This window comes from Vulpes lagopus, chromosome 3 (genome assembly GCF_018345385.1).
Source record: "Vulpes lagopus strain Blue_001 chromosome 3, ASM1834538v1, whole genome shotgun sequence".
Classification (NCBI taxonomy): Eukaryota; Metazoa; Chordata; class Mammalia; order Carnivora; family Canidae; genus Vulpes; species Vulpes lagopus.
The window spans coordinates 115,778,498-115,790,598 of NC_054826.1; the positions used below are offsets into that span (position 1 = coordinate 115,778,498).

The 12,101-nt window shown below is 52.5% G+C and overlaps 1 protein-coding gene across 2 annotated transcripts in view; it reads right to left on the bottom strand.

Annotated features, from left to right (window-relative positions):
* Positions 1-208: 208 nt before the first annotated feature.
* Positions 209-12,101, bottom strand: part of XYLT1 (xylosyltransferase 1) — a 303,249-nt gene continuing 291,356 nt past the window's right edge. For both annotated transcript variants that reach the window (XM_041749083.1, XM_041749084.1), the window contains exons 11-12: positions 10,940-11,273; positions 209-5,253 (exon numbers count right to left, since the gene is read on the bottom strand). In XM_041749083.1, coding sequence (XP_041605017.1) covers positions 4,931-5,253; positions 10,940-11,273 — 657 coding nt within the window. In that variant the 3' untranslated portion in view covers positions 209-4,930. The remainder of the gene's footprint in view (positions 5,254-10,939; positions 11,274-12,101) is intronic.

Sequence of the window (12,101 nt, forward strand, 5' to 3'; positions counted from 1 at the left end):
TTTTCTGCTAAATGAAGATACAGAAAAAGGTGCAAAAATGGGCCGGTAGTGCAATCGCTTCTGAGAATCACGGTCTACACCTCAAGGAAAAGCGTTTGTATGATCGGAATTTTGATTACTGGTCAATTTCAGATAGTTCAACCTCTCTTAAAATAGTCCTTTAAATAAATAGCAAAATATCTACATCCTTCCATGTGTGCCATTGGAATTCTTTTTTTTTAAACTTTATTTACAGATTTTTTTAAATCAATACATTACAAAATAGTTCTGTACAGTTTTATGCATCTCATGATCTATAACAAAATAGTTATTTTTAAAAACTATATCACCACATGTTTTTGAAAAAAAAATGAGAGGGACAGTAATAACTTATTGTGAGGCCTCTAAAAAAAATACCCCAAAACAAACGCTACTGACAACATATTAAAAACAAAACAGACGGAGAGGGGACTCTCAGGACGGTTGCGCTCAATTCCAGTGAATTTCCTAGGAGAACCCTGGGTGGGAGGGGGGGTTGTCTTTGGCCTCCAACAGAACTTGGAGCGAAGGAAGTTGGGAGTGTGATCCCTTTGAGAACACGACCCATCCGCTGGGAATATGGAAAGTTCTCTCCCTTTCCAGGCAGGAAAGATGGAGAGAGAGCTCGAGAGACTCTCCTGAACGAAGCGCATCAAGTCACCCAGCCTGGGTGGGGAGAGGGCGGGCGGGAGAGTGGGTGCTGACGCCCCCCAGGGACCCGAGCCTCGGCAGTGTGCGCTGACAGCGTGCTGCCCGAGCTGGCTGATGGGAGCACCCAAGCGAACAACAGGAGAGTATCCTTCTCTTTCTGTCGTGGCTCCAAGCTACAGATTGGCAGCCCCTGGCTGAGGAGGTGGCCACGAGAGCTGCAGGATGCTCTTTCTTCTCGGATGTTGGTGGAAGTCGGAGGGAGAGGGCAGTCAGCTTTCCAGAAAGAATTGTAAGGCCACATTTCAAAAAGGAGAAACCTAAGGCTTTTGGGGGGTAAGGGTGGGGAGCAGGGGAGGAGAAGCAAGTGGGATGGAGGAGAGATGGTGTGCGGGATGGCGGTGCCAGCGGGCAGGACCTGCTTTCCTGGGGAGCTCCAGGGGCGGGCAGAGGCAGTTGGAGGGTTCCCAGCCAGATGGAGGGGAAAGGGAGGGAGGGCCGCGGTGAGGACAGAACCAAAGACAACGTGAGGGGTAGACACACGTGGTGCATAAAAGCCCTCCTCGGTCTTAAGAGGGGTCTATACAGTATCTTGTTTGCAAACAAAACCAAACCCAAATAAACTTGAGAGAGAGAGAGACTCAGACACAGAGAGGGGGAGAGAAATTTGCATAGATTGTACATTCAGCTCGAGCACATTTGGGACACCTAATGATTTCCCCCTCCCCCAGGTAAACTTCTTAGCAGACACAATGAGGTAGCGCCTGTGGTAGACCCAAGGGCCAAGTAAGGTTACTGAGTCCGAGAGGGCATCCCGGGAGCAAGCTCAGCTCCAGCATGGCTTCCAAAACGTGTGCCAAGACGGCTGCTCAACAGTGGGACTTGTTGAGAGTGGGGGCGGGCTGACAGGTCCCTCCTCCCGGGACCCTGTCCTCATCACCTCCACCTGGGTGGGCTCAAATTCTGGAAGCTGCGGGCCTCCTTAGGTCAGGTCTCTAAATTTTTATTTTTTTTTTTAAGCACCGTCTTGGGACCAGGACAGCCTGACAATCCAGTTCTTCTGGGATCCATCTCTCCGGGGTGGAATGACCCGACCGGTAAGAGGTTCATGTTCCCTTCAGAGCCATCAGTGAAATGAGCTCTAATTTCTGCCCCTTCCTACTGGGGGCTCTTTGCCTCCTTCACCAGGACCCTGCCTAACCTCATCAATAAACCATCGCTCTAGACTGCGGAGGTAGCTGGCAGTGCACGGGATCAACTGTGGAATTTCTCTTGGCCCACACTCAAAACCAAAAAATCCAACAGAGCAGAACAAAACCTTGCTGACACTTGAACATCAAATTTCCTATGAAAATCTGGAAGATTCTGCATGCACAATGTGCAAAGATGGGCTGCAGCCAACCGTGTGCACGCCAGCAGACCACAGTCCCCACCACGCCCTACTGGCTTATGCAGTAACGTTGGTGTTTATGGCCCCTCCTGTGGAGTGGTTCTGACTGGCAGGGCTTGGCCCACAGATGTTCCTAGTGCTCTCCCACTCGGGTGCTGGTGGGGAGCTTGTGTCCTGAGTCCCTGGTGGACTCAGCTGTGTAAGGGGCCTTGGCTAAAGCCCCACATTCCACAGCCGCTTCACTCTACTCTGCACCCTCCCGCCCAAGAGATCGAGGTTCCAGCCACTGTCCTCCTTGTACCCGTAAACCAGAGCGCCAGACGCCCCTTTTGGGGGCCCATGTGGTCTGGCTCGTCCTCTGAGTGCACTGGCATTTTAAAACTTTAGCAAAGGGGGAAATGAAGCCCAAAGGGCTCCTGACCTGACCGGCAAGGTCGTTTTCCAAAGGGAGGAAACGGTCTCCTTGTTAAACACAGGGTCGTGGGAGACCGTTTTGTGTGTGCCCTGGGCGGGGGGACTCCAGAAGACTGGCTGCCATCTAAGCGTCACTGGTTGGGCTGGCTGGGAAATCACACAGGGTGCCACAGCCTCTTGAAGGCTTCCTTCTCCCCTGGCACCACCTCCTCACATTGTTGGGTCCCAGCAGCTCTATCCCTGGGCCCTTCACCACTCACTCTTAGGCAGATAAAAAAGTTCACCTGTTACTGTGACCCCTGGGAAAATTTGTTTAGATTTTTTTTTTCTAATCTTCCAAGTTTTTCCTTGGTCCAAAAACAAAGGTCCTTAGAGAAACACTGGGTGTGACTGCCTGGCTTCCAGAATTCCTCGGGGTGAGCAGGGAGGGGGTAGGGATCGTACCCACAGTCCACTGGCTCAGCCTTATCTCCGCTTGTTCTGGGGGTCGGGGGAGTGGGGTTCGGCAGCCCCACGCTGGACGCGGGGCCGAGCTCCGCACAGGACACTGTGGAAAACACGGGAGTCCTAGCGGCCTGGAGAGGAGGGTGAATACAGTAGGGAGGTGGGGGCAAGGAGGTTGTGGCCCGGCCCTCGGGGCTCCTAGATGCTGCAGGCTCATTGAGAGATGATCTGGGCTTTCTCGGCAAGACCCCCCGCCGAGGTCCCTGGAGCCCCTGTTGACAGTGGCCGGCTCTCAGTCTGATCACTCACCCTCTCCCCAAACTGGATCTCTCTCCCTCCTAGGCTTGGAAGGAGCCTCGTTCTGTCATTTTGTCACATCCTAGGCTCTGCATGACCGGCCGAGGCTGCCACCCTGCTGGAGGAAGAGTAAGCCTCCAGTGTCCCCAGGGCACCCTGCTTTCAGCCAGCGGATGATGCTGGTGTAAGTGTTCTCTTCGTGGTGGCCAACACCCCTGCCTTCCTCTGAGGACACGGAGCACGCAGAGCAGACAGGAGAGAGACAGACACGGGGAGGCAGGGAGGGCCTTTTGTGAATAAAGGCAGCTTCAGTTAGTAAGAGACAACTGACAAGCTGCAGAAGCAGCACCTACTCATTAGTCATCGACTAAAACGTAACTAATAAATACCGAAACTGTCCCTCTCCAGCCTGGCCCTGGCTCACAGGAATCCAGCCTGGCAGGGGAGAGAGGTCAGGAGGACAGGGCTGTAGTACCTTCACACTCACGCCCACAAGGACGGGCTCTCGGGGCAGGACAGCTTGCACCCGGGTGGGGGTGGAATTGGTGGAGGAATGGGCTGCAGGGTGGGCTCTCCAGGGGAGCAGGGGCACAGTTCAGGTTCCTGGCAACTCAAGCACTTGGAATAACATTATGGTTTAACCGATCAGATACTCAAGCTTCCGGCGCTCTTGCTGCACATCACAGGGGCCTGCTTGCACCTCGGAGGAGGAAGGGCAGGACTTTCAAAACCAAATCTGAAATGCTTTATCCTGGATGTGAAAAGTCTGGTCCCTTCCCTACAGCACTGGGGGCGGGGGAGTGATTCACAAAGGTCTGAGTGCCCAACCTCCGCGCCCAAGGGCTCAGGCAGGTGGCGGGTATTGCTGTGCTGTCCAGCTCAGGAGTCTGCTCCCAACCATCTCTGAGTTGTCTGGGAGACTTGATGCTTACACTGCTGAGCCTCATCCCATTTGTGCCGCCTCATGGGGCAGTCTGGAGGAAGGGAGGCCGGCCTGGAACCCAGGATGCTTGGCAGTCACACTTTGGGGAGCCTTGGCCATGTCACATCAAAAGGCTCTCCTGCTCGTCTAGTTACTAAGGATGAGTCAACCCGACAAGGGCTGGTGAAAGGCTCAGCCAGTCCCCCTCCCCTCCCCTGGGGAGAAAGAGGGGAGCCCAAGGGTGGGGCTGGAGGTCGAGCCCACTGTCTGGGCAGTGCTTTTCAAATGGGGTTTTGCAGAGCCCTTGGGTTCTGGAAAGGTCCCTCAGGGGGTGCCATCGGGCAAAGGGACCGCCCTGTGGGCTGAGCTCCGAGAAAGAAGCTCACATGCGTGCCCTGGCGTCAACCAGAGCAGCCACACCTTGAACGTCTACCTCCAACTGCGCTTAGTAAACAAAACTCTGCTCAAAATAAAAGTCTGAGAATCACTTGACTGGGAGATTGGGTCACGGAGGGGGGGAACGAGGAACCTGGAGCTCTGAGGATCAACCAGAAGAGGTAAGACCAGTATGGCACGGGGACTGAGCAGTCCTCACTCCCAGGAGCCAGCGTGCCACACGCCGGTTGTTGGCAGGAACTGCCTTGACCTCCAAACCTTCCTTCTCCCTCAATCTGTAGCCAGGAGAGCCCCTCTCACAAAAGGCACCCCTGGGGGCTGCGGGGGGGTGCCAGGGTCCAGGCACCACCAGCCCTCTGGCTGCTTTCCCTTTATCTGCCATGGCCCACGCGTGCCCGCTGCTACCTGAGACGGCCATCGGGTTTGACGGCCCCCAGCTCTGACTTGGGGTCAGGGCTGAAGGAGCTCCAGGCCGTGTGGGTGCAGGTCTGCATGACCGGGCAGGCGGTGGGGCCTGTGGCGCAGATGTCCATGGCGGTCCATGTCCCGCCTACCAGGGAGTCCAGCCAGTGCTCCAGCGTGGCGCCCGTAGAGCCTGCGTTCCTCCGAGCCTGCTCCACCTGAGCCGGGCTGATGGGCAGGCTGAGGACGGGGTTCAGGCTCTGGAAGCTCTGCTCCATGTAGGCACTGCGCAGGGGCCCGTTGTGCAGCTTCAGCGCCTCCTCTGAAAACCAAAGGGAAACCATGAGATGGTCGCAAGTCACGAAGTGGGTGCCTACCATGTGCGTCGCGCTGGGCACTGTACACCACCACGTCCTTCGCGGGACCATCTCCTGTGGTGTCGGCAGCCTGTGGGGACAGGCCTTCCATAGCATGAGCCCACTTTGTGGGCTCGTCTGTCCACTGAGTACAGGCTTACAGAGCAGCTCAACAGTCTAGACCGACTGACCATCCATCCATCCCCAGCACCTACTTGTGCAAGTCATTCATTCAACACATGCTTGCTAACCCTCTATCTGCAAGCCATTCATTCACTTATTTGGTAAAGATTAATTAAGTGCCAGGCTCCACTCCATGCCCTGAAATGAACCAGATAAGATTACAGCCCTATGGAGGGAGGCTGAGGACAAGAAGTAGGAAAGATTGGTTTAATCGGAGATCAGTAACACGAACAGACTACACTGGGTACAGAGTCAGGGCGGGGGGTTGGCACGCCGAGGCCCTTGGGCCAAATCTGACCTGCCCAGGTATCGGGAATAAAGTTTCGTTAGAACACAGCTATGCCTCTTTGCAGACGTGCTGTCTGTGGCTGCTTCCGTGCCACCATGGCACGGCAGAGTAATTGAGACGGAGACCGTAGGAAGCCCACAGAGCGGGCAATATTTACTGTCTAGCCCTTTACACTAAGAGCTGGCTGCCCCCGGGGTTAGAGAGTGACAAGGATGTTTATTTTGGATGAGGTGGGCAAGGAAGGTCTCTCTGAGGTGACACCTGAGCTGAGTGCCAGTTAATGAGAACAGGGAAGCCACCTACAGATCGTGGGAGACAGAATTCTGGGCAGAGGCAAGGCCTCATTAAATGCCTTTCTGCACATCACAGAGCTAATGAGCGTTGGAGCCAAGGTTGGACTCCAGGTCTGTTGACCTCAGCTGGCTCTCTTAACAGCCCTGCCTTGCTGAGCAGTGCCTGGTGTGTGAGTGCACGGACGGCAATCAGGGTGTCTGGGTCTGAATCGCCCAGGGCTCACATGCCTGGTGTATGGCATCGGATGTCAATGCCCGGTGCCCACTTTTCCCTGACAGATGAGTAGAGTGCCCAGTACTCTATGAGAGCTTCATGATGTCATGTGCTGACTTCTGCTAAGTGCTTAAAATGGCATCCGGTGTCACGATCCAAAGTAACTTCTACAACCCCACACCAAAAAGCCCAAATAATCCAATTAGAAGTGAGAAAAATTCAGATGGGCCAACAGACCCATGGAAAGGTGGTCAACATCACTCATCACCAGGGAATTGCAAACCAAAACCACAAGGGGGTATCCCCTCACATCTATCAGAATGGCTGAAATAAAAAAAGACAGGAAACAACAGGTGTGGGCGAGGCTGTGGAGAAAAAGGAGGCCTCTGTTGCTGCTGGTGGAAGTGCAAACTGGCGCGGCCACTCTGGAGAACAATCTGCAGGTTCCTCAGAAAGTTAAAAGTAGAGCTACTCTACGATCCAACAGTTGCGCTACTGGGTATTTACCCAAAGAGTAGGAAAGCACTAATTTGTAAACATACCCGCCCCCCCTATGTTGATTGTGACATTATTTCAATAGCCAAATTACATCCATCCATAGATGAATGAATGAAGAGGATGCGGTATATACAGCGGTATATACAGTGGAATAGCACTCAATCCAAAAAAGAATGAAATCTTGCCATGTGCAACAACATGGACGGAGCGCAAGGGTATGATGCTAAGTGAAGTCAAGTCAAAGAAAGATACCGTATGATTTCATTCCTGTGGAATTTAAGAAACAAAACCAAAGGAAAACAGAAACAAACAAAAAAATACCCCAGAGTCCTACGTACAGAGAACTGGTGGTTGCTGGAGGGGAGGTGGGTGGCAGGACGGGTGCAATTGGTGAGGGGGAGGAAGAGTGTGCGTACGTGCTGAGCGCTGGGGGAGCTACGGAATTGCTGAATCACGGTATTGTACACCTGAAACTATATCATACTGTACATTAATGATACTGGACTTCAGAAAACAAAAAACCTAGGCCGTGTACACAAACAGGCACCTGGCACATACTAAGTGCTTGGAGAAGTTTAGTATTATCGCGGTTGGTGTTACTAGTACACAATCCTCGTACACATGCAAAGCCACAGGGCTGGTGTCATCACCCCCATTTTGCAGACGCCTATAGTTTGAGACAGATCCAGGGTCAAGTCCAGGACCGGCTGACTCCAAAGCCCGTTCTTATCATCATGGGACTCTAACCGCAGGCTCATCCACCAACTGGAAGCTATAGAACTGGTGGTGGTTTTTGTTTTTTGTTTTTTTTTGTTTTAATTTTCTTTGGAAGCCAGTCTTTCAAAGACTCACTTTCCCCATCTGTAAACTGGATACTCATCCTTGCACCAGTGAGACCCCCAGGGCTGGCAAGAGGCTCGGGAAGAGGTTCATATGCTCTAAAACAGGAAAAGAACACATCAAGGGGGGGGGCTGACTACTTCCTCGGGCTTACAGATGGGGAAGCAGAAAGTGCACACATTTGGGCTGGCGGAAAGCAGCTAGACGTTGCTATTTTGGAGGAGTTCCCTCTTATTGCCTATTTCATCGCCAAACACAAGAATAGATTTTAAACACGTACTGGCCGATGATTTTGGCGAGTTGTGTTTTAGCAAATCAGCTCTTGCCTGGACTGAGACCGCTAGGGCTCCGGGAAACGTCCTTATGTGACAGCGTGGTGTTCAGAGAATGTCTCCGGTCCCCCAAAGGGGCAACCAGGAGAGCTCGGATCATCCTCACACCGTTTCCTAATACGTGCGGTCCTGAGTGGGGCTCAAGGAGGAGGCAGACAGACTACATGCCCGCCCTTCTTAGGGCAACTAGCAGAACCAACAGCCTGCCTTGACCCATGCAGACAAAGTCCTTCCCTCTGACCCCGGATGCATCGGGCAGCGCTCCAAGGCACAGAAGGCAACGGCGGGAGACGGGGCACGAGCCTGCACGAACACGCACCCTGTCCTGCTGTGGTTTAGCTGAGTTCCGTAGGACCTAACGTGTTTATAGATCTGGCCCTCGCCCACCTCTCCCTGATGCGAACGGAGCCTGTGCCTTATGAAGCAGGTCCTGACTCAGCCATCGGGGCCTCTGAGCGCTAAGAGCTGGCAGTGGGGAGACTCCTGAGCTGACCGAAGGCCCGACATACAAAGTGGGGAGAGCAGCTACTGGAGTCTGAACGTCAGGAACCACATATTGTGGCTGATGCAGAAAACCCTTATGAAAAATGAGGTTAATGTGGGAAATGCTATTACAGCACCAGCCCGTGATGCTTGCCTCTATAATTAAATTTTCCTCAATTCCACCTCATCAGATTTCTTGAGATTACCAGGGACACATCAATAGCAAATTACTCTTGATGAATCATTTTACAAATTGCATTGTTCCCACCTTCGCGTTCCTTGTCATTGGAACATCGTTACCAGATACAATTACTGACAACTGGGAGGGGTGGGGGGGTGGGGGTTGCTCCCAGTGGGGTAAGATGACCCCCTGGCTCATCCTGGGTGGGGTTTAGGAAGAGCCTTGCTGTCATCATAAACTCCAAGGAGAAAAAAAAAACTAGAAAAATCAGGAAAAATGCCCCCACTGTTGTCCTTCCCCCCGGCCCCCGGGGTAGAGGTGGATTCAGGACTGCTCCCCTGTTCCATCTGATGGGGGTTTCTGAAACACGCAAGGAGAGCGCTCTTTCTGTCCCTCCCCTCCGTGTCTGGCTTTGGGATCTTGAGGATGCTAAGGATGTGACCCTAATCGGAAGGGCACTTGAGAAGGGGATCCCTGGGTGGCTCAGTGGTTTAGCACCTGCCTTCGGCCCGGGGTGTGATCCTGGAGTCCTGGGATCGAGTCCCATGTTGGGCTCCCTGCATAGAGCCTGCTTCTCCCTCTGCGTCTCTGCCCCTCTCTCTCTCTCTCATGAGTAAATAAATGAAATCTTAAAAAAAGAAAAAAAAAAGAAGGGTACTTGAGGGCCCTAAGTGGATGGGCTCTGGCCCCGCTCCTCTGGAGGGGCTGTCTTTGGTCTCTTTCACAGGGGAGAGGGGGGAGCAGGCTTCCATCTCGAGAAAACACAAGGTCTCCCTGTACCTCTCTGCTTGCTCAGCACAGAAGCTTAGCAGACATCAACAGAGTTGAGTTCACTTCAACACCCCCGTTAGGATTCCAGGCAACCCGTCCCCACGTCTTTGTCCCCATCTCCTTATGTCACTGGCTAAACTGCACCCAGCCCAGAACGCTTCTTCCCTAACAGAGGCTGTAATGCATTTTTGGCTTCTGGGTTTCTGATCTGTTAGATACAGACAAACAATTTCAAATACCAAGAGACCCAGAAACCCTGTTTCTAAGAATCTCTTTTATGGATGTATCTGTATGGGCACAGACAATTTTAGATTCAAGAATCCTCTTTGCGGTGTTATCTGCAACAGCACCACTGCCAACAATGAAAGAGGCAATGTGGTGGATTCTGGGTCCTCAGAACCCACGGGGATCTGATGCAGCAGGTAGCTTTATATATACTGATGTGAGAAGTCCAAAAAGCAAGTTTCATTACACAAAGCATCACCCCCAAAACCAGCAACATAGGACTTATGTTGTGTGTTTGTGTTTATGCTTTAGAGGCCTCCAGAAACTTCTAGGAGGATGAACACCAAAGTACTGGCAGTGTGTGAGCACGCACAAAGCATTACTAGGAGATGCTAAGCCTTTTTCCAAACCTGTTTTATCACTTTGTCGTCCCCCCACCTCAGCACTAGATGGATGGGCATTATTCTCCAACCTTCCGCCATAGGATACTACTATCTAACCTTTGAACATTTCTCAACATGGTGGTGTGAAGAGGGATCCCGTTTTGCTTCTCATTTGCATTTTTCTCATTATTCATGAAGCCGAGTATCTCATTTTCATGAAGCCAAGTGTGTGGGCCACTTATGTGCTTTTTTTTTTCTTTCTCCTTTGTAGCATGAGTTGCCAATCCCCCCTTTTTTTTTTATAAAGGGCCAGATAGTAAATATTTTTGGATTTGTGGGCCATGCAAACTGTGTCATAATTACTCATTGCTGCCATTGTAGTCCCTAGGAAACCATAAAAAAATATGTCAGTGAATGGGTGTGACTGTGTCCCAACAAAACTTTATTTATAAAAACAGGGTGGTGGGCCAGATTTGGCCCATGGCTTATAGTTGGCTCTCTGATGTATGTGGATTTCTTTATATATTTTAGAGGTACTTTATTTTATGTGTAGCAAGTATTTTTTTCCCTATAGTGTCTTTTCTCCTAGTGTAGCAGGTTTTTGATGAACAGAATTTCCTATTTTAATTATTACTTTTAAGAAAGTAAGATTTGCTGACACTCAGGATCTGTCTGGGTTTATTTCCCATCTCGTCTTAAATATGATCAGGGCTTTCTGGAAGTCCAGTGGGAGAGTAGGTAATAATTAGATATTTAATACACAGACAGATGACATCACCTTACTGTACGGGTAGAAAATTCCCTCCTTGTGCAAGGAGAGAAAAATACAGAGCAGAGAGCATGGTTCTCCGAGGCCACCCACGTGGCCCCCATTGCCCGCCAGAACGGAGGGCCTGCCTGAGAGACCCCCCGCCCCGGGGTAGGAATATTTTCCCTCCCAGAGATGCTGGGAGTACTCACCTGGTTTGATGGGCTGCCTGTTTGAGAAGGTCAGTGGTGCAACGAGGAATTTGGTCTCTGCAACTGGCACCCAGTGGTGAAGGATTTTCACTGTCCAGACCCCAGGCCTCAGGGGCAAGTTCAAAGGGGGCTTGTAGTGGGTGAACTCGGCAGTGGATTCGATCAGGATGTCATAGGTGGCTGCAATGATGTTGACGGGATCCACCCAGATGACGGTCACGGTGACGTTGGGGCCCTTCCCCCACTTCTGCATGCCTACCGGCTCATCCATGGGCCCCAGGAGACCCCCAAAGTTGCGGAAGAGCCGCTCCTTGGCATCCCAGTCAGTGCCAACCTGAAACGAGAGAGTCCAGAAGTCACTGAGGCAGAAAACAGGGCCCAGGGTCCCAGAGAGGCCTAAGATACTGCTTGTTGGGCTTCATCTACCCATTTTACAGATGAGGAAACTGAGGCTCCCAGTGGGTCACCTGCTCAACACTGCACAACTAGTCATAAGCAGAAGACCTGGGATTTGGACCCAGTCTAGGGGATTACAGGGCTTGTGGTCTGTTCGCTAAACCCCTGGGCCTCCTGTGCCTGAGTCAGGGTTAGTGCTTTGGAAAGAAAGCACGCACCGTGCACCGACTAAATGAACGCCTGCTGGTGGGCCATCCCAAGGAGAGTGCACCCCAACACTCAGCAGGTGCAGCTGGCTTCCACTTTGGTGCTCCGTCTTCTGGATTGGGCACCTCTGTTTAGTGGTGACGTTCTGAACAAGGAGGGTCCCTCAGCCCCTCCGATCACCGCCAGGAGAGCACGTGGCTTTCTGAGGAAGACACAGCCATGGCCTCCCCACAGCACTCCGAGCTGGGCCTGGGTGGGGGACGGGGGGGCAGTGATCGTATGATCCATCCATCCTTCGGTCCATCCCTCCTGCCAGCTGGCTGGTGTCCACATGGCTCCGACTTGCCGGGGGTCCACTCTTGCTTCCCTCCCTCCGCTTTTGCCGCCTGCAATGTACTCCTCAGCCAGCAGCCAGGAAGACCTGGCCAGCTGTCCCCTCGCTGCTCAGTGGCCCCGCAGCTTGTGCCACCGCGCTTCCTGGGTGCCTAGCACTGTGCCTGGCATGCAGCAGGCGCCCAGTATCTGTGGAACCAGCGAGCCAACAACTTGACACTTACGT